Source organism: Embiotoca jacksoni, unplaced genomic scaffold, assembly GCF_022577435.1.
Source record: "Embiotoca jacksoni isolate LCO1_2020_lvr unplaced genomic scaffold, fEmbJac1.0.p SCAF_8, whole genome shotgun sequence".
Taxonomy (NCBI): domain Eukaryota; kingdom Metazoa; phylum Chordata; class Actinopteri; family Embiotocidae; genus Embiotoca; species Embiotoca jacksoni.
In genome coordinates, this window is record NW_027185436.1 from 7,529,071 (window position 1) to 7,554,901 (window position 25,831).

Consider the following 25,831-nt stretch of genomic DNA (forward strand, 5'->3'; position numbering starts at 1 on the left):
TTATACTTGACAAATTAGATTAACAAGGCGTGTCAAGAGTTTGAAAACACAAATTTGTGAAATATTTGTCATTTTTGTGAACAGAAAAAAAAAAAAAAAGACAACTACAGATGTTATTTTCCCATCAAGTATGAAGTATTTTTTAAATTATTAAAATGTGGACCACACAAGACACAAGACTGCTTTAAAAAAAAAAAAAAACCGGTTTCAGATCCAGGAAACCTGCCGTGGTCCATCCGCTCAGGTGCAGCAAGCAGCAGCCGGGTGGCGTCGGACAGCTGCTCCGAGTGCTCCATCTCTCCAAGGGCAAGGACAAGGCGCGCGTGTTTTAACTCACCGGTCATCCGGATCGCAGACGTTTCACCAGGAGAATGGTCGGGATGACACCGCCCGATCGAGCTTACTGCGTATTACACAACATGTGCCCTCCCTGTTGTTCACGTGACCGGCGAGAAACGAAGAAAAAGGAAAAGAGGGAAGGAGGAAGAAATAAATTTAAAAAAAAATAAAATAAAAAAAAAAAAAATATATATATATATACATAAACAACGGGGGATTATCCGTGTTTCTGGCGGAAGGAAGCGTCCTTCGCTGCAGGTAAGACGTCATGACAATGAGCCAGAAAGCATAATGTTATCATCGGCGGTGCGTTTGAGTGTGCAGCTGTTTACAGCTAGCTGGTGGGCTCGCGATGCCGACGCTGGATGCGTATTTGTGTCCACCAAAGTGGCTAAATGTGTTAAGCGCTTTAGCACACGGACGGACGGACAGACGGACGTGCTTTCCGGTGGTGGAGCTTTTATTTTGCGGTGACCAAAGTGCTGATGTGTCAAAAGCTTGTGACCAACCAGCCCGCTTGATACTGAGTCACTCGTCCAAACACGGATTAGAGGTGGAGGAAAAAAACAAAAAAAACAAAAAAAAAACAGCTAATCTGTAACATGTTGGCCTCTTTTATATCTGAAAACAACTGGATGCTGGCTTCACCTTCACTTCCACCCGGACTGGGTGTAGCTGGCAGCGTTGGAGGGAAAACAAGTGTGTAACAACAACTCGTGACGTTTGTCTTCAGTCTAGGCTTCATTTTGAAGACAAAAGTCAACAGAAGGTGGAGACTTGTTGAGCTCTCCCAGATGTGATGGGAGTGGATGGCAGCTGGACATGAGATAAACAACGTAAGTAACTTTTACATGTATGGATTATTGACAGCACACCAGAAGTTACACCAGAGTCCGGCCTTACTTTAACTGTTGTTGGGTTGTTGTTTTTTTCTGAACAGACTTCAATTGGATTAGCTGTTGTTTACACAGAGGGGAAAGTCCCAGCGCGCAGTTGACCATGTGATTACGCAGCTATAATTCAACAACTTCTCGGCGTTGTATAACTTTTTAATTTGCGCTATATTTGCAGCAGGTCAGTTCTATGCAGTATTTATTTATTTATTTTTTTTTTTTTAACGAAACTACGGTTGTATTTTGCCAGGCCAGTCTAGGGTCGTGTCCCTGCACTATGAATGTAAAAGTGTTTACAGTGGCAGGATGGCTCAGTGAGGAGGAGTGTGTGTGTGTGTGTGTGGGGGGGGGGGGGGTGTTGACTGAAGTCCAGTTGGAAAGCATCAACCCCTCTCTTAAGTATCCAGTGCAGGTTTATCTTTCAGCACAAGTTGATTAAGCACGACTTAAAGCAGAGACGGCAACTAATAAGAAAATCTGCTGGTGCAGTGAGTTTCTGAAAGGAAAAGCTGCGGACTCCTGTGGCCTTCACAAATATGCACTAATCCACTCAAGCTTGAAGATGACCTCTGTTTTTACAATGTTCTTTAGGTAAATCAAAAATCTGCTGAGGAAGAGGAGGAGGAGGAGGGGAGAGGATGAAGCTGAACGAACGCAGCGTGGCGCATTACGCCACCTGTGACTCGCCACCTGACAAGACGGGCTTCTTGTTCAAAAAAGGTGAGCGCAACACGGCCTATCACCGGCGCTGGTTTGTCCTGAAGGGAAACATGCTTTTCTACTTCGAGGAGCGCGACGGCCGAGAGCCCATCGGTGTCATCGTTCTCGAAGGGTGCACCGTGGAGCTCTGCGAGTCTGCTGAGGAGTTCGCCTTTGCCATCAAATTTGATTGTGCCAAAGCGCGGGTGTACAAGATGGCCGCCGAGAACCAAGCAGCCATGGAGTCGTGGGTGAAAGCGTTGTCGAGGGCCAGCTTCGACTACATGAGGCTGGTGGTGAAGGAGCTGGAGATGCAGCTGGAGGAGATCCAAGAGGCAGCGGGAGGTGGCTTTGTCGGGTCTGGGGTCGGAGGCCTGCAGGGCAGGCCCAAGTCCTCCAGGCGGAACCAGGTGGCACGGTCCAGGTCTGGAGCGTCGTCTTCTTCGTCCTCTTCGTCTTCCTTATCATCATCATCATCAAGTGCCCCTCCACCGTCAGCCGCCTTCTCGGCCCAGAAGAGCCTCCAGGATGAGATGCAGCTCAGCTCTGGGTGCTCCAAGGAGAATGGAGTTGCATGGAGTAAAGCATCAGCCGCCTTGGCTAACGGCTGTGTGGAGGGAGCGGCATCGTCCTGTGTGGCCTGGGAGGGCAGCGCAGACTCTGGGAGCGTCGCTGGCTACGGGGCCGATGGAGTCAGGGCTCCACCGGTGCCGCCACGGAGGAGAGGCGCGTCTCTGGAAAGCCCCGTCTCCCCTGGCACTGGCTGCTTCTCCAAACTCCACGACTGGTACGGCAGAGAGGTGGAGGAGCTCAGAGTGCAATGGCTGCAGAGCCAGTAAATGAACGGAGGTGGATTATCTCTTGTGTTTTTCTGGTGATATCATTCATTCCTGATCATTCTGCAACGCTACGCCCTTTCTGAACCCAACAGAAAGGCGAGGCGAGTAAACTGAGACTTCATTTCAAACCACAGTCTTATCAGCCATTGAAAAAAAGACAACAAAAAAAATATTAGATTGTTTCCAAGTCTTGTCTGGCACAGGATGATCAATCTGTTTTAATCATGAACACGATCCTTTATACAATCCAAGAAACCCAACATCTGCTCTTTTCCACTTTTTTGCTGAGTGACATTTGCCACTGACCATTAAACATGTTAAGAAAACTGTATTCAAATTGCTAATAACCTATTGAAATCATCAATATTTCTAACACAATGTGAAGAATTTAGCCTTGATTGGTCTTATAGTAGATACAATTAAGGAGAAATATACTGTATTATTACTATATGGCCAGTGTTAAAGATTTGACTGCCCTTCTAGCTTCCAAACATACCCGTGTAATTCTTTTGAGGTTTTTTTTTCTGTAATACAGTTGTGTTTTCTTTAGTTGTTCTTGCAATTACTTTGCTAAGCAGTGAATCACAACTGTTAAATCTTTGTTTATTGCAAGGCAAAAGCTCAAGATGGTTTCAGTTATATCCAAGAAGGCTGCATGCAGTGAACAACGACCTAAAGACATTGCGCAAGACAAATTAACATCTCGGCTCAGGCTGTTGTGACACATTAACCACCATAGAGTGACAAAGCTGAAAGGAGATCCTGCAGCGAAGCCCTGATTTGGTGCTGTCCAATCTTCCTCCTCTTGATCATCAAACTGTTCTGAACTAAGAGCTTGAATCAGGAAATTAAAGTCTATCAATCTAATGGCACGAAGATAATTTGCATCTTTCAAGTTAGAAATTCAGGATTTTGAGTTTGCTCCAACTTTAAACCACCTCAACTAATATCGTGACGTGGAAAGAAACGAGGATACTCTGGGAATAGGAAGGGGGGGGGGGGTTCAGATTCCTCTCCATTCTCCCACCGGAGCACAGCTCACCCTGGAGGCCTTGTGGGGTTTTTTTTTTTTAATGTCAGAGCATCCTCTCGACAGTCACTGGGGACCGTGGTGGGAGCTGGATGTCTCGCTCCGAGCAACACACCCTTTATTTTTAGACCTTGTTAGCCAGCGGCCAGATGAGGCTGTGTCATAAGAGTGCTCGTCACTTAGTTCTCGTTTGACTCGTGTATTTCATAAAAGGAGATTCTTCATTCCTGAACTTACAGGATGTTACATGGGTCTTTGTAATTCCCGATAGATTTCATTTCATACAATCGAAGCATCTTAATACGATCGTACTGTTGGGTTGTTTGTTACAACTTATCCTGAATGTTACTAACCTACAGGCCTACACTGTATGTGAAGATGTAACCTTTAGGTTTGTGTATAAATAGCTACTCTTCCATGTTGGAAATGATCACTAACAGTCTTCATTCACAATGAGCTTTTTAAAATGAAATACAGTATGAGCAATCATGGAGCCATTTACATTTTTCTTTTATATGTGCCTTATGTTATCTGCGTGTCTCTGTTTTTGCACTTGCAACCATTACCACAAGACTGCAGTGATGGGAGGATTTGACTTTTCCTGTTTTTCGACTGTACGGCTCTTTCTTGCTTGCCAAAGGCTGATCTCAGTGCAATCACTTTTTGACAATGGCTCAGTTACTTCGGTCTGCATCAATGCACAGCACTATCATTACTGTTGTACACTTTGGCTTGTGCAGAAACAACAGTGTGGGATAGAGTTTTTAAAATGTCAACAGTAAGACTATCCTTTTGAGACATATGATCTAAAATAATAGTGGTGTTAGTGCTCAACAGATCATTCCTGAAGCGTGTTACCGTCAGGACAGACTAAAGGAATATTTAAAAGTGTCAAAAGAATCATATAACTGATCATTTATTTCATAAAGTGATATATATAAAAAAAAAAAGAGTGCCAAGTGAGGAATGCAACCTAAATACACAATGACCAATTTTGTTCACTTACATTTCTATGATTTTTCTTTTTTAGTAAAATGATTCAATGTTATAATGTACAATTAGTATTATGTTGAATAATCAACAATATTTAACACATGTTCCTATCATTGTAATCTGAAAAGATGTTTGGCTGTAAACCACTCAAATAAACAATGTTCATACTTTATTTTCTATCATTGGAATTATTGCTGGCTTCAGGTGCAGTTTTCTATATTTACTACTGTAAATATGGTAAATCTATATCTTATAGTTTAAGGTATCAGGGAGAGTCTGTATGCTATGTGCACGCATGAGATGTGTTCTCCTCAGACAAGCAGCTCTTGAATTCATGAACGCACACGTGGTGCTCCGCAGCCTGTTCCCACCAGGTGTCGCTGTGTTACAATGTTACACTGATGTCTGTTGACTTCAAGGTTTTCAGCGACTCGTACCTGGCGGGACAGGTGAACGCAATTAACCATGTGGCAGAACAACGAGGGAATAGGATTGGAGAAGGGAGAAACAATTTATATTGTAGACCTGGATAAACTATGTTTTTATTTCCCTTTCTGTTTTAAGATCAAGAAATATGGGCAATAAACGTGGCCTTTAAGTAAAAATAGTAAATGAGTTTGACGCTATACAATACAAATAATGTGATATAAATGTTTGGTAAATCAGTAACAGCCTTCCATAAGCAACACTTACCAAACTAAATGTACAGTTTCTGAACAGACTTCTTTGCAGAGCCTGGGCAGTCTCTGCATCCTGCACATACCGTACTTGCGCTCGGCTGCTGACTGCAGACAGTTCAATACCTCGCAGAGCAGGGGAGCTACTTCCTGCCGGGTAATTTCAACATAAAAGTACGCTTGACCCATATGTTTGAACACTTACAAAGAGAACGAAAACCCTGACAATGTTTAATATATTTGTAGTAAATACACATTCGGTTGCTTTAAACTATTAGGTAGACAAACAGTCCTGCCATTACATCTGTCCTTACAAAGTTTATGATGTACTTTTTTCTGTTTTTTTGGAATGACTTTATTGAATTATGTTTACATGTGTGGATATACATCAAAATAGGGTGAAATTAGCTGACACAATACAAATGTTTGTTTGTCTGCATAAAACAGGGTCAGTGGTGGTAAATACAAATGCATGTTTTCACAGGAAATAGGTTGCTGACAAGGCTGGGCACGGTGATCGTAGACTGGCAAGCTGCCTCAAACACCCCTTATTGGTTTCCAGGTAATTTAACTTCATATCTTCTTGTATGTATGAATCTATATGGGACAATATCAAATTGTGTGTTCTTCCAGGCAGATTCTACATTATTACCTGTATTGACAACAAACTTGTTTTGTTTTTTATTAACATAGTGTCTTTAAGAAGTGGGAAATAATTTAGCTCTGATTGCATGACACCTAACGCTTTATGCAACTTACTCCACTGCAGTTCTGAGTGAAATATTGTACTTTTTACTTTAATACATTTGTTTGTAAGCTGAACTCTGCTGCTGATGAATTTAAATGATCCATCCATCCATTATCTATACCCGATTTATCCTGAACATGGTCCGGGGGGTGGGGCCTATCCCAGCTCACTATGGGCGAATGATTGCATAAAATGAAATTAATTTTACACATTAAATGTAACCATTTTAACAGAATATAGTAATAATAATATTACACAAAGATAATAATATAGTAAACACAAAGTAAAATGTATTTTCAAATTATGGGATGTGCCTTTTACTGAAGTACAAAATCTAAATACCTCCTCCACAAATGTAAAGGTAGGTAGGTAGGTATATACTTTATTAATCCCCGAGGGGAAATTCTTTTAAATTTAAATTTTCTAATTTTAAATTAGGAATAGGGCTATAAATATCAATTCATTTTACGATTATTTTCTCAATTGATTGAATAGTTGTTTGACCTTTTAAAAGGTCAGAAAAATTAGCAAAATGTCAATCAGTATTTTCTAAAGCCCAAGGTGCAGCCTAAAATGTCCAAATTCATTCCAACCAACAGTCCACAACCAAAAAAATATTCAGTTTATGATCATGGAGGACTAAGGGAACCAGAAAATATGCTGGAACTGGAGAATTTTAGCATTTTTATAAAATTTCAAATTGACACCATCGATTATCAAAAAAGTTGGCAATTGATATTCTGTTGATGTTAAATGATCAGCTCTAATTTGGACCAAGAGTTCATTTTGTAAAGTCTGACTCGTACTGGGGTAGTTAATCCGGCCGGGGGGCAGGTATGCGTCTCTTATTTTGAAAAGACCGAGTCGGAAGCGATGTTTTGAATTTCCCCCAGCTTCACACAGCTGGACCGCGGCACAATTTTTTTTTTTTTTTTTTTGACAGCGGAAATGAGGAGTTGCCACTTTTTCCGCGTCAAGTTCGTCGCTGAAAGTTTTCTTTCCTCTTTATTTGCGGAGGAGCAGTCGCGTCAGTCACAATGAGAGAGAAAGCGACGGGCTTTTCGGCGTGCAGCTTTTTCCTCCGGTGTCCAGCTTGTGTTGCTCCTCGCCGACGTCTTTTAGACTCGTTTTAGATGCTTCTCAACACATTTCCGTTATGCGAAGTCCAACTTGTTGGTTTTTCGTCGTGCTGCGGTGGGTGCCCATCCGAGATAACGGAGAACGTAAGTATGTTGTGGAGACTAAACCCCTGTCAACTTTGACTCTCTTCTTGTCTAAAAGTGTTTTTTTTGTTGTTGTTTTTTTTTTTTTAACTCCACTCAACTCTTTAATTTAACCACCTGGAGTCTTAATCTCTAATTGACGAACCGCAGTGGACTAAGCACATAAAATGACATTTTCTGCATTTTTTTTTTTTTTTTTCAATAGTCGTCGAAAAACGTGCCCGTGTGGAGTTTAAAGGGTCTGCCTCTGTCCGGCACGTCGCTGCTGGCGCACACTTTTTGCCCCCCCCAAAAAAGTGAACTTTTATTTTGTTGAAAATTATAAATCGAGTCCTGTTGGTACAAAGTGTTGTTGTCACACAGTGTGCACACAACACGTGCTTTATATATATATGTATATATATTTACTATATATATATTTACTATATATATATATATATATATATATAACTCAAGCTGCAGCTATGTGAATTTATGTGTCGTTTTTACAACTATTTGGCGCAAATCTATCAGTGGTGGTCACCATGGTGATGACGCAATATTACTACACCCACGGCGACTTATTTGCAATAATTCACGTTAACCTGCCAAACGCGGAGCCGAGACATTAAGATGCACGTCTGAACTGCCCACCACCGTTCACCCCTATAAATAGATATTAACTGTGTGTATCTGAAACGCGACCGCTCGTTTGCGCGCTGCTCGAGCGAGTGTGCAGCGTGCTCAGGTCAGTGGATCACCCCGTCATGACCGCTTTGATGGAGAGGAGGAACAAGTGGTTTCATAGTCCGGCGTTGGCGTGTCAGTAAATCAAAGGCAGTAATTTGGGGGGGGGGGGGGGGTGTTTGTGTGTTTTGGAGGGGGGGGATTCGCTTCTCCTTGCGGCTCCTGGCAGTATTTGTCTATCTTTGTAAGGACCAGTTTCAGCTTCCGGCCTTGGAAGTGGGGACGTCTTGGCCTTGCCGGGACCTGGTTTCAGGGTTAGGTTTAGGTCATGCCTTTTAGTTGGGATCGTTAAAGTTTAAGAAAAGGTCTAAGGAACGCGTTATGCCTATGTGGGTTCTCGCATAGAAGTACAAGTGTGTAAATACAGGTTAGTGCACAGGACGATATTCCTCCCAAGTAATTGTCACCCCCTCAGATATCACCCATTTTTCTCACAAAAATAGTCGTTTGGAGTGGCAGACATGGATATAATTCTTTCTATAGTGTGATGGAAAGTAGCGCTCTGATGATTAATTAATTAGTTGATCAACAGAAGGTTGATCACCTTCTATTTTGATAATTGCTTGATTGTTTTGGTTCATATTTTAATGGAAAAGTGCTCAAGTTCTGTGATTCCAGCTTCTTAAATCTGAACATTTCCTGGTTTCTTTAGTCCTTCATGATGATAAACTGAATATCATTTGGTTGTGTCACTGTTGATCGGTATAAAATGACACATTTCAGGCTGCACCTTGGACTTTTGAAAAGACCAAACAACTGATCAATTCATGAGCTCATTTTGAGATACTTTATGTACTTGTTAAAGGGAAATGTTGTACTTCGCTCTATTTATTTGACAGCTTAGTTGTTTGTAACTTTGCAAATTGGTGCTTTGTTGTACATTCAATTATCCAACTCTGTAAAGTAGTTCAAATTAGCCCCACCTCACCCTGCTACAACCTGAAATGCTGCTTTATATATTAACATATAATTGATAACAATCCAAGTATGATGCTTATATATGTACAATGATAAAGTCTTGGTGCACGTCAACATTCTTGTACAGTCAGAAATGATTCTGATGATTTTCAGTGAAGTGTTTGCTGCCCTACTGACTTTGATTTCTGACGCTTGGATACTTTGGTTCTGTCTGTTTTTCTCAGAGTGCTATCAACAACAGAACTCTCATTCTGCATGTTCAGGTGTGGAGATTAGACCGCCATGCACCACCAAAAATACAGTAAAAAATAGAATTAGTTTTATTCACAGAAGTCATTTATTAATCTTAAAAATGTATGTCCATTTCAACCTTGTGATTTATAACAAACAAAACAAAAAAAATACAGCTTTAAATTATCACTACCAAATCTTGGACTCTCTCCAGAGAGGGGCATGATTATAACAAGATTTTCTCCGACATGACATGATATGATTAGTTATTTGGGGATTTTATGCACCACAACACGATACTGTCCTGGAAACTGACTGAGACATATTTCCTTGAAAGAACAGAGTGCAGCTTCATGGAATTCAGATATTAATAACAGTCATTTTTGCAATTAGTTTCGAGCAGTGTGCACATTTGATGTGCATGTATGCAGATGACATGTGTTGCAGAAGTAGTGAATTCTGCAGCCTCGCCTATCATCGGTGCATCAGGTAATGTCCTGTTTCTATGTCTTCAACTGAGATATGATCAGACGTTAGCACTTCTGCTTTCCTCAGGGGTTCCGGGAAATCTATTGACGAGACCACAAGAGAGGTCCAACCCACAGTGACCCTGTGGGGAGGGCAGAGCAGAGGGAGAGGAGCCAGGGGACATAACTTGGCAGGCAGACGGGACAATGACCGAAATACAGAAGAGACATATCAGGCCAAAAAATGGAAAGAAAAAAAAAATGTTGTGGTGACAATGGGAACTTTTTGCAGAAACACTCACACGTTATCCAGAAGTTGGTGTGTGTTAATGCGATCTGACTGCACAGCACCTTTCCATCGAAGCCTAAAACCTCAACGTCAAAGGAACAATCTCGAAGTTCTCTGTTTTGTTCCCTTTTCTGGCGCTTTTGATGGTCAGCGGTAATTGAAGCTTTTGTTTTTGGACTCCACTTCCCAGAGATCCAAACCTTGTCGCCTGTGCGACCTCAGTCACTTGGCACAGAAGTGAGTTGAGCAGTGAACCTGTGGCGTTGGCTCCGCCCACCCTCTCGGAGGAGGGGGGGGGGGGGGGGAGACGCCCACTGCTGAGTGATGGAAAAGCTCAGGAACTGTGCGCCGCTTGCTCGCTCAGTTAGAAATACAGCAAATGGAAGGGCTTTCATCAGTGGATCACAGGCTCATTCACCACATTCATCAACAGACCGTAATTAACAGACATTTATTTAAATGGGAAAAAAAATGCAGATTATTACTCCAACTGTGAATTCCCACCGCAAACACACACACACACACACACGCACACACACACACGCACACACACACACACACACAAGGCACATAATCATTTTAAGTTCTTGCCTGTGTGTTAACACGTTTGGAAAGACACACAGGCGCACATGTGTATCCCCAAACACTTGCAGAAATGCTTTTGTTTGGGGGGGGATACACATACGTTCCTGTGTTTTTCCAAAGCATCAATAATTAGGGACTGTGTGTGTATTTGTGTGTTTACTCCAATACGCGCCCGTTGGAAGAACGTTGATTACAGGCCCGATTTAGCTGCAGTAGCATGAGGATGATGCTTAATACATGTGTGCTTGTAGGCCGTGCATTTGCGGAGCATTAGTCTGTGTGTGTGTGTGTGTGTGCGTGCCTGTGTGTGTGTGTGTGTGTGTGTGTGTGTGTGTGTGTGTGTGTGTGTGTGTGTGAGAGAGAGAGAGAGAGAGGTTGTATGATGGGAGCAAAAGGTTTTGTTTTATTTCCCATGACGAGTTTGTCCAGGTTTCATATCTGCATAATGGAGAGTTTCAACAGTTAGACGATATATTTGAATCATCAACTATTTTGATAATTGTTGTAATTTTTCAAGCAAAAATTCCCCAAACTTTTTGGCTTTAGTTGCTCAAAAATGAAGATTTTCTGATATTTTTTTTGGGGGTCAAATGTAACAACAGATGAAAAACTTTGCGTGTTTTTTTTGACATGTTGAAATGTTTCATAGGCCACAGAATTTATTAGATACTTGTGAAAATAATCTGGAGATGAATTGATAATGGAAGTGATCGTCCCTACATGCATACAGACACTGAAGAGGTTTTTGTTTGTGTGATAAGCAGAAACGGAACGTGTCTCTGTTGAAGTGAAAGTAGGATCTCGTTCTCACGCAAAATACCCAATTTGCACCATGTCACATCACTTTATTCCCAACACAAGCTCAGAATTTGCTATCACTGCAGAAAAAAAACAGGTTCTTGGGTAACAGTTGTGTGCCAGAAAGAGGTATTTTGTAAGAGCTAACACTGAAACTCAGTTTGCTCCTCATGAGTCCCAATGTGGAAAAGTTTATAAGTCCCGAATTATCCTTCCAGGAAGTCAGATGCCTGCAGATGATTCGCAGCCAATCAAGACGGAAGGAGTCAATTATCTCTCAGCCGAACAACCCCACAGACAGTCACACACACACACACACACACACACACACACACACACACACACACACACACACACACACACAATATATATTATCTTACATCTTAAATAATACTACGTGTCTTCCAAATTCACAATGAAACAGAAACACATCACAAGAGGAGATGACTCATTCATAAAGTGCTTGTGGATGTCTGTCGTACTCTCACTGGCTGGAACGTTGCAGTCTCGACTGCTGAATTGGTTGAATTGTACAGATTTGACTCAACCGAGATGTGAATGATGGATTATTGTTGTCAGCTTTTCAGAAACTCCGCCTGGGTTCCAGTAAGAAGCTGAGCTTGGCCTTTGTAGCTGAGAAACATATTTAAACAGTTTAGTTGCTCAGCGTGTGCATATTTAATGATCTGTAAGATGCATATATTTCCTTGCATGTGTTAGGTGCTCTTCATTTTAACACTATGCACAGTGTCAATTTTATTTGTGAAGGTCGGTCCACTGCACGAGCGACCTTTTCAAACACTAATCAGATTCAGTTGTTTGTAATTGCACAGTAGAAGTACAAGTACAGTTGCTGATTGTTTGTTAAATCCCAAATTTTTTTACAGTTAGTATATAGTTTTTAACTGTTGGGAAAAGAATAATTGAATATTTTGACTCTGTTTAATATTTTTTGCCATGTTAAGATTGTATTAGCAAGCAAAAAAAGCAACACTTTTAATAATCTATGAACCATTTCATAAAATGTTCAAGCCCAGACATTTTAGATTTTCTGGTTCTTGTTCATCCGAAGGGATGATTTGCTGTATTTTCTATTTATAGCATCTTTGTGTTTTGTACCGTTGGTCAAAGAAAGTGACACATCTCAAGATGTCACCTCGTTACTTGCAGAAGCAGCGATGTCTTCTTTGCACATTTTATATATAAAGATTTAATCAATGAATCTAGAAAGCAATCGGCAAACAAACTTATAATGAAAAATAATCATTGGCTGCAGCCTATGTGAGGCTGTGTACAATCTACGACATGATCTTTATCGACACTTGGAGTTGGGCAACAATTCTGTTTCAGCACTAGTCATATCTTTCGTCAAGGTGTGTTGTAATAAAATGTTGAAATGTTTCTGGTTGACACGATCGTATCAGAATAAACGATAAGTCAAGTTTTAGATCTTGAAAACATCTTAAGTTTAATAAACCATTTTTGCAGAACGAGATAAACATGTGAACTTCTAAATACATCCGTTTTTTTTAGCAACGGTGGCAGGGCGACATACATTTGACATTAGAGCTGAGCTGGACCTGGTTTTTCCCTGTTTGCTTGTAATACAGATCTCATTATGCGTTGAAGTTTGTCAGCTCTGAGGCCTGAAGTGTTTGTGATGCCTGACAGTCTCTCCTGACCTCATTCCCGTAGTCTCCCCTCCTCACGCATCGCATCCATGCGGCCAAAGCCAAAACTTGACTTCTCTTTTCATTTCTTGCCTGTCATTACGAGAGCCCAATATTTGAGTATTTCCTAGACATGCCAGGGTCTGTCCTTTCAGGATAATGATAGACTGCACGCTGCACAAAGACGTTTTGTATTAGTCACTGGTAGGATGCCGGCGAGCTGGAGGGAAGCTCGTAGAACTTTACGAGGTAATAGTGAATTTCTGGACAGATAATGATCATATATATACTGTTTGGTAAATCTCACTCTTGGTTTTGTATTGCAGCACTGAAAGTGGCCTCGATGCTTCAGAGTGCGTTTTTAATCCTTGCCAGTGCTGCGTGATTTCCTTCTTATCAACAGACACGCAGCCCCTTTAGTTTTACTGCTTTCCCAACCTGCCTCCCGCTCTCCATTCCCAGACCACAGGAAATAGCCCGAAAGTGGCCGGGCTTTATTTCTGTGCGTCTCAAGAATAGCAGCATTGTGTTATTGTTGTGGGAATGCAGGACTGAGCTCGTAAATACTCGAACCAAAACGAAACCCCGATGCACCCTGTAGTATTCCACCTTTGTAACAAGAAACGACGCCTTGACGAGTTCACTGCTGTTGCTGCCTCTCGTTTTCTCTTATCATAAGATAGTTGCAGCTTTTAGATGCAGACCTTTAAAATCTAAATGTTGATCATGAGGGGATTTAGAAAACAGTGGCTTTTGGTGCTGTTGGGTTTCCCAACGCTACACACTGTCAGTATAACAGTAAATGCCAAATATGGAGGACTAAAGGCTGCTCTCGCCCCGTAGCTTTGTTTTGTGTAATGTGGGTATACGAGTATTTTTTAAATTTTTGTATGCAAGCAAGTATATGAGTATTTTTTTTTTTTTTTTTTAATTTTTGGATGTAATCTGTTACACAAAAGGTTTCTTGCTGATTCTTCTCATGGATGCAACGATGTCAAGTGTTTCGGCTTTTAGAGCAGGCTTTACACTTGCACAACATTCCCACGTCTTTGTACCTATGCATCCACAACAAACATCGTATCCTTCACTGATGGTTTCTGTTTGTAATGGAGTCTGGCTGCGCTTAGCTGCGATGGAGCAGCAGGCTGCAGGCTCCCCCTCTCTTGTTTCGCCCCAAATCAGCTGATGCTTTCTTCAGGCTCTGGGAAGTTAGGGCCCAAGTTATCTCATGTTTCACGGCTGCTTCCTCCTTTACAATATGTTCTTCAATTATGTAAGCGGTGTGCGTCTCGCTTTCTGCTCTGTTTATTATCAAAGCTCTTTCACATCTCACTTCACACAAACAGGAACACAGAGCCTCAGCCAATCCCGACGCTGCAACTGCAGGTCGTTTTCATGTTCGCCTCTTCTTTTATGTAGCCCATCAATCAGGCAGTGAATTAACAAAACCACTTTAAGCTGCATGTATCTCATGTCGGGTTGTGTCACTTTTGCTTGATGCGTAGCAGCTTGTTGCACTCGAGCATAAAAACATGAAGTGAAAGGGATGAAAAAAGGTCACGTGGTGTCAGTCTGTGTTAACTGGTGTGTTGGCTACCGGTGGAGCAAAGCTGTTTGCTTTGTCATAACAACATTGAATGGTGACTGTATCGATGGGAATTCAGGTCATTTTCTCCTGGAAGCAGAGTTGTGTAACAGCACCTTGAAGGTCTGCACTCAATGTTCAGCTTGTATTTATCTTCAAGTTTGTTTGTTCATGTGAGTCAAGCGGAGTTGCATACATGTTATAATAGTCACAACAATCGTGATGTTGCTTTTAATGTTAAAACAAAATTGGACGCAACATTTAGCTAAATCCACAATCCTTGATACCGAATTTGATGTAAAAAATATCAATCAAGTGAATGTATTTTAACATTATTTTAAAAAACCCTGCTGCACACACACTTTGCCCACTCTCTCTCTCTCACACACACACACACACACACACACACACACACACACACACACACACACACACACACACACACACACACACGTTACATGTTAACTGAGGGAACACTAATGACAGTTGTAAGGACATTATAACTGACATGATGAGCTTTCTATTTTAGCATAAACAAGCTAATATTATTCTCTATTGGAACTTTGTTTGTCACATTGCTGCAACAGACGCTGCTCCTACTTCACAAACAAGAAAGGTCTTTTCACACTGGGGGCGTTTTTTACGTGATTAATTTGCATGTCGGTGTATTTTTTTTTAGAACTGTTGTTTTTGTGTTTTGAGTACCTTCACACAGATTACAAATATTACACAACGAAGAACGTCGAGTTTTTGCCCGTCGTGTAAATGTCTCAAGCAAATTGCATTGTGTGTAAGTGGAGCTCATGTCACATCACAGCTCCTTACGTAGTTTACTTTTGGATGTAATAGAGTTGGTTGCAAAACTGTCATAGCAGTTTTGGCTCACGTGCCTACATCCCTTTTTCTTTTGTTCAGTGGAGCAGGACAAGATCATCTTCACTGGATGGTGTTGAATCCATAGTTTTTCTGAATTTTGGCATCGACTTGGTGCAGAAGTATCAGCTCTTGCGACATCCCGAGACCAAACTGTAGACCAATATCGGCAAAATAAACAGCAGCGCATTCACAGAAAGAATAAAGCGTTGCAGCTACTTCTCTGAGTCAGGCTAACTTTTTTTTTTTTTTTCCAGTTTCCAGTCATTATGAATTATTTGTTTCGGTAAAACACTGCAAAATTTGGCCAAATCCTTCTAAGAATTGATCTTACTTTATTAAGGTCAATAAAAGTTGTGCCACATGAATCTGGTGAGAACTTTGTTATATCCCAGTGTGACACCTTTACCACACTACAGTAGGAATTAGTTAGCTGGCTGAAGTCATATAATGATGTTGCCACATTTGACTTTTTATGGTGAACACGTAAGAGACGTTTTCAGAGGAAAAACTTTTTTTTAAAATTTTTCAACACAAATACATTTCTACCATGTTCTCTGGTAAATAGCTGCTCTTGTCCTTGATATTCTCGTCCTCTTTCCACCTGTGACGTAAGGCTGCATGTCAGCGTGCTCTGTGAGTGCACAGTGTCTTTGCATGAGAGCGCCGGGCCGCTGCTTGCCAGGGCAGGGCTTCCTGTTGCTGTGATTGCTGCCCAGGCAGAGCAGAGCACCGATCCTTTGGTCTCTGTTCGTCTCCTGCTCTGCCACCTGGACCTTCACCCACAAACATGGCGCCATCTCATCTCCTGTCCTCCCTCCTTCCTTCTGCCGGTTATTCTTACTTCCTGCCAGCCCTCTCATTATCCCCTCATCTCTCTGTCTGCCCTCGTGACTCTCGCTCCTCTGTCTCCTCCTCTTCCTTTTCTTGTTTGATTCCTCTCCCTCCTCACCGCCTCCCACCCTCTTCGCTCCCCTTTTGATGAATCCTGCGCTCACACATTCACTTACTTTATCCATAGCTCTGTGAATCATTCGGTGATTCACACAATGGAAATGTAGAGGTGGTAACCAAATCTGTTTTTCATCCCAGATCCTGTGATGCATATGTTGCCACGGGTTTTTTTTTTTGTCCTTTATTTATTTTTTCCAGAGTTTTTTTTACGGGAAAAGCTGGAGTGTTTGATGTCTTCAGCGAGCCTCAATGCCATGCAGATTAATTGAGTCATAAGCAATAGATTGGATCCGGCTGATCTCGGTAATAAGGCCAGGTCTATATAAAGGTCAGACGGATGTGGCTTGCTGTAAATTGCATTTCACTTAATGAGTATAACAATTAGGAGCACGTCCTATTTTAACAGTAATGAACAAGCAAACAGCACACGGAGGTGCACATGTACACACATTCTCAGACGAGTTGCTCACACACATCTGTATCCTTGTGTGTGTTGCGGCAAGACGAAAAAGAATTGAACTCGTCACCCAACAGTGAGATGTGTGGGCTTGTTGATGTGTGGCTGTAAAAACATGGAGTCCGTGTCTGTGATGTCATGCATGGTCTTCTGGATGTACTGTCTGCTGGCTGCGTGTCAGTTTTTGTACCGTGTGAAAATCTACATTTGACTGGAGTAAAATGTTGGAGCTGGAGAGTAGCAGTCAGCAGTAGCAGTTGATTAATATTCATTCAACCATTATTTATACTCAAGAAATCAATATACAAGTTGTTTTCTTGGTTTGTCATTTAGCTTGTTTAAAATGTAGAAAAATGCTCATCATATTTTCCCACAGTCTCTCGAGACGTCTCGATGTTGCTTCACAAACGAGTTTAGTTCAACTTGTGCTGCCAGGAGCAACAAAGTTATGACAAGAAAAGAGCTAAGATAATATTCACCGTAATGTCAATAACCGCATGTAGCTCTTTGCACAAGAGACATCTTACCTGCTGTCCACAGTTGGAGTGAATTACAATTTTGTACAATTTTGTCACAGTGTACATTTTTTTTTAAATTATCCCTTGATCTGCTGATTATTTTCTCGAAACGTTGTCCGAAAATTGTGAAAATTGGCCATCGCAGATCCACAGACCAGAAGCTGACACTAAAAATGACTTTGATGATTGATAATTCAAATAGTTTCTAATTGGCTTTTTGTCACTTACAGCAGGTGACTGATCATTTGAGGTTGAGTTAGCAGCGGCACCACAATCCACTGCATCAAACGTTCTGTTCCCAACTGGGGACAACAGGGGTCAGATAGTGGTGTGTGAGAGCTGTTACAGGCTCTGGAGATATAAATAGGACCTCCCTGCAGTCAGGCTTCCACCGGCAACACTGATAATTATCTACTTGTTGTATAACCCTCGTTCTCTCTACATTTTAGTTCCTTGCTTTTGCACAAAAATGAATACCATCTCTCTTCTTGTCTTCTTAATAGTGCAGTGGTGATGTTTGTTTGTGTGTGTGTGTGTGTGTGTGTGTGTGTGTGTGTGTGTGTGTGTGTGTGTGTGTGTGTGTACGCGCGCGCGCGTGCACATGCGCGTGTGCACATGTGCACGTGTTTTAAAGGCAATGCTGGCTTCAAGGAAATTACATGTTGGCTCTGCTCCCAGTAGGCCACAGCCAGAATCCCGTGTACTGTAGGCATCCTGCTGGCTCTTTATTTTGGTGTCTGGGAATGTAGCGGGAGCAACATACCGCAGCACCACGCGTGTTCATTACCCTGACATGTCTTGAGGTTGATTCAAGGATGTGTTGCGTTGCAAATCAACTCAGTGAGCGAACTCGAGTCATGAGGTTACTCCTGCTGGCGAGATCAATTCACACGTGTTTCACGCGTCCTGTTTCCTTCCTGCTTGATAAAAATGAGTTTTCGTCTGTTCCCACTGAAAAAAGAAAAAAGGGTTCACTTCTGAAGCAACAAAGTCATGAGGGACGGTAAGAGCTGTGTCACTCATTTTGATGTCTTTTATCATGGTATAAAATTGTGTTTCGAAGTGACTGAGCTGCAGAGTTGCTCCGTCACATTCACAGTGGGAGTGCATCAGGCCAACTACTTTCCGTATTGATGAAGTATATGGAATAATCATTTCAAAATGCCGCTCTTGTGTTTGTTCTTATAAACAGCAGTGGACAAGCTTCAGCATCAGTCGTTACACAGTCATGCAAACAGCAGCATGCCTTTGCAATATTTTTCTTCTTGCCGAAAAAACTGCAGCTGACCTTGACATTTGTGACTCGGCCACAGTTGCAGCCGTTTCTCGCGGTGCGGGGAAAGCTGTGCCAGGGAAAGCTGTGCCAGAGGCACATGAGAGAGATCAAGAAAGCAATCAGTGTGCCACTGTGAGTGTGTCACAGAGAAGAATGCGGGCATTGTAGAGGAAGCGGAGGAGGAGGGAGTGATGAGCAAGGTGAGGAAGAAAGTAGGAAAAGGCAGGAATGCAGGGACTTTGACTCGGTTGTGCAGGAATGTTTTCAATACGTGTCTTTTGAATTGGCCTATTTTCCCTGTCATCTCCTGCTGAATGCTGTCTAGCAAAACAATAATACAATAACAAAGCGGCAAGTTGAGGTTAGAGGTCCGGAAGGACAGCAGAGACAGGAGACCCAAAACTGTGTTGGCCTTTTTGTTTTCCTTCGCAGCTTGAACGTGGCCCTCGGTCGAGGTAAAAGCAAAGGAAGCATGAATCCAAACACATCTGGAGATCCTCATACCAGAGGATGAAAAGAAAGGGAAAACCCTGGGAACAGAGACGGGCCGAGCCCCCAGAGGGATACAGCCAGAGGAAGTGTGCGTCTGTATACGTGTGTGTGTGTGTGTGTGTGTGTGTGTGTGCGTGCGCGCGCGCGCGTGTGTGTGTGTGTGTGTGTGTGTGTGTGTGTATACTATATGAGCATGTGCATGTTCTGTAGTCAGTCAGTGCTGAGTCATCGCTGGGCTGGCCTGGCAGATAGAAACAGTCTTTGGGGGGGGCCAGCTGGAGGGGCTCAAGGGGGCATGCACTGAGCATGCTCCAAAACGTACAGGAAGGGAATTAGTTGTTGTGACAGGACACATCCAGGAACTTTAGTGACGCAATATTTCACGCTGCCAAGTTTTCTCCGCCTCACTGACGTACGTGTCGCCTGGTATGTTTGATGATACAAATGAGAAGACTGCTGGCGCATTGAAAGACGTGACCTCAAGAATTTACAGCTTTTCATCTCTGGATATCGCTCTGGATACGGAGAGAGATGTTACCCGAGTAATTACGAGGCACGGTGCTCCATGTTTGGCCCGATCACAACGACCTCCCCACCACACACACACACACACACACACACACACACACACATATATATAAACATACACACACACACCCTCCTGTTTCTTGTGGTTTTCTGTGATCTGTTGGGCCACAGTCTGTGACTCCCCCACGCCGACCCACATGCACCCATATGTACACACACATTCATACTTCCTGTATTTAGACTAGACCCTTCACTGCTGCACTGGAGGAACATGGTATGTACTGTAGGCACATGTTGAAGCCTGAGAACGATAAACCCTCATTAATGCTACTACAGCTTCAGTTTCAGTTTGATTGTGTTCAACTGTTGTTCATCCGGTCAGAATGGAAAGCATCGTGGCGTGCGGCAGTAAAGGAAGGAGCTATAGTTGTTATTTAATCCATGTTGATGTCTCTTTTTCAAACATCCTCAGCTTCTTCAGCATCGGTGTTTTCAGTCTAGTGTTTCATGTGGAGATTTTCTACCCAAGTTCACTGCTTTTCTTTCGAGTCATCCATGCAGCAAATGCAGCTGCAAAACCCGTCATCTTATAGTTTATAATCAGGTGACGGTACAACGCTTAAGCACAGTCCAGATGAATTTATGTACATTTAAAGGTCCTTGTTTTGCTGCCGAACAGAACACTGTGTTTGAGTGTCCGGTTCACGAGGTTTACGCCAGATTTGATCACGTTCAGGATGTTGTGTTTACATGCACAACTGATGATGATAATTTTGTGGCCAATGAGGATGAAGGTGGAAAATTATTGCACGCTTTCAATTTCAATATTACATCCATATTATTATAAGACTATTACAAAAAAATACAACCTTCTGAGAATAAACTAATCAGTATACACAGAAGCAGGGAAGCGAAACCAAGCAAAGAATAAAAATCCAACCACGCTGTGTTCAAGGTAAATCTCAGAGAAAATATGATTCAAAACAAAGAGGTGTCCTGGTAGCTGAGGGACGTCCTTGTGTTGAGTCCATAAAGACCAAAAGTCTTGCTTTACTGCCTGTCACATCTTTACTGTCTACTCTCCAAAAAAAAAAAAAAGACAGAAGTGGCCGAAAAATGAAAATTATTAGTTTAAATCGAGGTCATGTGTTAATGGTTTTATTTGATGGAGTTTATTTTCACTTCTTAAGCCATTATTGCTATCTTGGGAGAAAAAAAAAAAAGCAGAAGGAACATTGAAGCGGGTCATGTAAACACAGACATACAGATGGCCATGCAGGCAATGTGGTTGATTAAGAAATATTCTAACCGTACTTCCTCTGTCAGGCTCTCATTCACTGTCTGTCTGACTTATTACTGTTTTCATTCATTTCAAATACTTCAGTCTGTCATATGTCATCAGCGCAGTGTGGAACAGATTCAGTCCTCTTTATTGACTCCACTTTCCTCGTTTTCTTGTTTCACTTCATTCGCCTCAGCACCAGGATGAGATTTCGTGAAAAAAAAAAAAGTTCTTTAAAAGATATACACTTTCAGTGTTGTCTGATTCAGGTTTTCCACAAACTGAATGGTGACCCGTTGTCCTTTGAGTGAACTGGGGCCATCCTCATCTATTGAGGTATTCTATGGGAGGTTGATTGCCAGAGATTTTGTACAGGCCCATGTAATCCAATTTGTGCCGTTAAAGATGAAGCTCAGATCAAATCAGACTTGGAACTGGGTTTTTTTTTTTTTTCAATCTTTGAACTGTCAAACTTTCAAGTGGTAAAAAAAAAAAAAAAATGCTGTGCCAGTTTCATCATTAGTTTTACACACGCCACATTATCTTCATCTAATTATATTTCCATATCTCTCCTTGTTTGTCCCTCCTCCTTCTTTTTCTGTCCTCCCCTCCACTCTTGTCCTCCTAACTGACCCCCACCTCCTCTCCAACATCCATTTCTCTTCTCCTCTTTCTTTCTCTTTCTCGTTTCAACCCTCTTTATCTCACAGCAGTGATTCTCAGACAGTCGGGTTACTGCAATGAATGGTAACACTATCCATCCAGCCAACACCACAACAGCAGAAGGAGCCCCAGGTGTGGCAGCACCCCCGAGAGGCTGGAGGGAGTTCTGCGAGCTGCATGCCATCGCCGCAGCCCGGCAGCTGGCCGGACACTACCGGAGCTTCGCCAGAGAGCGGCCACAACATGACGTGCTCCCACCTGAGACCTTTTCCAAGCACTTCACTGACCTCTTCCAGCAGCATTTCTGCTGTGAGGTCGACAAAGATGGCAATCCGCTCAGCCACAACACGTCCTCTGCCGCCTTGGGTAGTGCCTCCTCCACAACTCCCCCCCTTCCCTCATCACAGGGTGTGATCGGTCGATTGCTGATCACATCTTTGTCCGGGGTGCAGGACTACCGGGAGGCGGGCCGACCAAGTGGAGGAGCTGCTCTTTTGACTGCGTCGCCAAAAGTGGAGCCGGTGTTGGTTAGCCGGGACCAGGAGCAGCCTTTGAGATGCGCTGCGGGAAACTCCTTTTCGGGCTCTCACGGTATCTGTGGCGGGTCACTGCTGATCCGTACCCGTAGCAACGAGGAGATCTCTGCCACTGATCATCGTCAGGTGTCTGAACGGTACTCTTCTGACTCCTCGGCCTCCAACCCGGGACACGCTGACGTCACACATTTCTCTGTCAGCCAAATCCAGCAGACCGTACGACGGCTCTTAAAGAAACGGCCCCTCCCCAGCCCCCGCTCATCCCAGGACCTGTCTCCTAGCAACCCCAACCCCACCACCACCGTCAACAATCCTCCAAATAATGGTGACAGAGTGGGTGGGATTTCCTTCGCCAATGAGGAAGTGTCGTCCTTCTCCTCTTCCTCTTGTCTGAACTCTGAAGCCACACCCCCAGCTGCTTCACAACGGCCTACGACTGGAGTAGTCTCTCACTTCCTGGATAGTTTGCGTTGGTTACGTATGAGAAGCATGAGGCAGAGGAGGTCAGAGGTGAACGGCTCCTGTAAAGAGGGCCAACTGAGGTACTTGCTGGTGGATGACACTATCTCCGACTCTCAGCCCCGCTGGCAACGCTGCCGCCTGCTGGTCAGGAGGATCAGAGATGCTCGAGGAGGAGAAGGAGGAGGAGGAGGAGGAGGAGAGGTGTACCAGTTGGAGCTCTATGATCCTCCAAAGGTAGAAACACATCTTCACTCACACATTTTATCTTCGTTATACACGTTTTACTACTTTCTTCCAATCCATCAGTGGCTTTTTAGGATAATTATATTTAAGTTCAGCAAAAATATTTACTATTAGTCACAATTACCACTCCAAACAAAATATGATAACTTAGTGTCTGAAAAAGCTTCAGGACTTTGGTTCCGAAGAAGTTGACTAGTCTTCACACGCATGTAAGTGGATACCAAGATACTGTATGTTGCATTCGTTTATTGATAAAACGCCACTTGGAAATATTCTCACATGAAGCATATTTTTAAATCTTTAGCATTAGTTTCAGTAACTCTGACTGCATGTGTTACAGAGTGAAAGGATAATAATCTCAAGTGTTTGTCAGTATAAATCATACATGGTTCATACGTTTCGTCCCATCGCTGCTGAGAACAAAAGACGAACAAATGTTTGGAGTAAGTGGAGGGTGTGTCTAAGACAACCGTGTTTGGACTGACAATGAAATATATGCCTTGACATCGCAAATTGAAGGAGTCGTCAAACATTTTGGGAAATGATTTACTTTCTTTCTGAAAAGGAGGTGAGATGATTGTCCTTCTGTGAACTTTTTTGCCAGGAAATCAGGAAATAACCCTTCCGAGAGCCACAGATTGTTTTTGTTAAAGATTGAATGGGTCAAACAAGCAAGATGCCATACTGCTAATTAGTGAGCTTTAAAGATGCTGGAAGGAGTGCTTTTTTTAAGCTGTGGACAAATATTGACTCGCTACTCGTCACAAGTCTTTATGTTGATCTTGTCTATGAATACGTCCTGAATCCTCAATACTTTGTGTGAAGATGTGAGAGTAAGAAAGAAAATACATAAATGTGCTTCCAAAACTGTTGAACTGTTCCTTTAAGGTGAGTCTGTAGGTGAGGCAGGGTTTGACAGTGCAGCAGGGTTAAAGTCAGTCCCATTGTCGAGCCGTGTAACCATGTTTGAATTTATCCAGTTGTGATTTTGTACTTTAAAGCAAAACCAAAAAAATCAGCATACTTTATGATTCCATGTCATTATTGGCATATTTGAGCTGTAACAAGCAGATGTTCAACAGCGCTGCACTGAAGTTTCATAATCAATGTCTGTTCTCAGTACAGAGGATGCCTGCTTTCATAGGATTGTTTGTCTGCAGTTCCTGCAAATGTTTTCTTGACTTCTTCTCAGAACTCTGCTCAGCAGGACTGAAACATTTAACAGCTGGCAGGTTCCTCTTCTTGTGTTTCATATCAGAGATAGGTCTGTTTGTGTCAATAAGATGGAAACCCACAGAAGCTTTTAAAAGGCTGCTTAATGCAAGTCTGCCAAGCAGTGTCACAAACTCTTAAGTTAATGCACACACAAACACAAGTACACACACAAGGCACAAAGTCATTTCCTGTTTCCAGCTGTTTTAGTCACAGGGGTTTTCCCCCTCTCCCTCTTCAAATCATCTTTTCTCAGCCCGTGTTTATTTTGTTTTCATAAATGGTATTTTGCTGCATTTGAGAAGCTCCTTTTGGTGCGCAGTTTGCCACATGACAAAACAAGACGAAAGCTGCGCTGCCATTTAGCTTTGCCTTTGTTTTATTGGTGGTTTCCAGCACACCTTTGCCTCCGGTGATTGATTTATTCTTTAACTAACAGTGAGATGATATCAAGCTGAAAATACCACCGTGATATTACTGGTCTAGTCACAGCTTAGTCTATTGAAAACTAATCAGGGCTTCATGTTTGCTTTTGCCTCATGTGCAGAGTTGTAGAGTCACTATTAAAACTCCACCATTTGTTTCACATTGATAATCTTTCCAGATACAGTAAGATATAGTTTGTCCTTTAACATAATTGATAAAGCTGGAGGAAATGGAGTTACTCTTCATATTAGGATCCTTGCTGATTACTGGCACACATTTTTAATATTTGTATACATTAATGTAGCTCTTGAGGTACGTACCTCACTCTGCATTTACCCTCTGAGTCTTTTTTGTGTTTAATCACATCAAATAATCTGCAACATTCATGTCTTTTTTTGCTCTTTGCTGAGTAGATATGCCTCCTACACTATTTCCTGTTTGTTTGGGGTTTGTTTCAGCCAGTCACAACTCTTCTACTTATGGCTTTATAATAAATACATTCACTTAACAAACAAGATATATGAAATTGTCACATTTAAAGTAAATTTACAGTTTTAAGTTGGAAACAAGATCCATCAGATCGCCTTCTCCTGACTTTGCCTCCTGGCATCTCATCACAGCAGGATGTTTTTTTTCTTTTTCTTTTTTCTAAAATGCTTGCTTGGCTCCCCACATGAGACCTCATGGCATTAAACCCTGCAATATTTCCAGATGCGGCCAGCTGCACGGTTGCATGTGCTCGCACACAGTTCCCTCAGATCCCCAAACTAGTAATCAGAACAGCCAGGTTGACAGCTGTCCAAGCTGCTGCCACCTATAAGGTCACTGTAAACACAGTTCAGTCGCTTTAGTGTGTGTGTGTGTGTGTGTGTGTGTGTGTGTGTGTGTGTGTGTGTGTGTGCGCGTGTGTGTGTGTGTGTGCGCGCGCGCACTGCGTGCATGCGCGAAAAATACGTTGCAGGCTGAGGGTGTATGTGTGTTTGTAGTGTTTTATATTTAGCAGCCCTCAACTCCTCAGCCAGCTGCAGCCCTAACCATGTGCGTGAGGTAATTCAGTTGATGATAGAGCCAGAGTTTGTGTGTGTGTGTGTGTGTGTGTGTGTGTGTGTGTGTGTGTGTGTGTGTGTGTGTGTGTGTGTGTGTGTGCGTACACACATTCATGCATTTCTTCAGAATGGGAAGGCCTTGGCAGGATTTGC

The 25,831-nt window shown here is 42.5% G+C and overlaps 2 protein-coding genes across 4 annotated transcripts in view; both read left to right on the top strand.

Annotated features, from left to right (window-relative positions):
- pheta1 (PH domain containing endocytic trafficking adaptor 1) lies at nt 1-4,965 on the top strand. 3 transcript variants are annotated; one of them, XR_011177747.1, is made up of 3 exons: nt 1-597; nt 1,073-1,175; nt 1,280-1,815. XR_011177747.1 is itself a non-coding variant. In XM_069138720.1 (3 exons), the coding sequence occupies exon 3, from the start codon at nt 1,871-1,873 to the stop codon at nt 2,768-2,770; it is 900 nt and encodes a 299-aa protein (XP_068994821.1). In that variant the 5' UTR covers nt 38-597; nt 1,073-1,175; nt 1,824-1,870; the 3' UTR covers nt 2,771-4,965. The 3 variants fall into 3 exon arrangements, 2 of the variants coding, with proteins under 2 accessions (XP_068994822.1, XP_068994821.1); XM_069138720.1 differs by lacking the exon at nt 1,280-1,815 and adding an exon at nt 1,824-4,965 and having other exon boundaries at nt 38-597; XM_069138721.1 differs by lacking the exons at nt 1,073-1,175; nt 1,280-1,815 and adding an exon at nt 1,824-4,965 and having other exon boundaries at nt 35-597.
- Nucleotides 4,966-7,228: 2,263 nt separating this feature from the next.
- Nucleotides 7,229-25,831, top strand: part of sh2b3 (SH2B adaptor protein 3) — a 51,119-nt gene continuing 32,516 nt past the window's right edge. The window contains 2 exon segments of the mRNA XM_069139189.1: nt 7,229-7,441; nt 21,801-22,985. Of these exon segments, the coding sequence (XP_068995290.1) occupies nt 21,831-22,985 (1,155 nt within the window). The 5' untranslated portion in view covers nt 7,229-7,441; nt 21,801-21,830.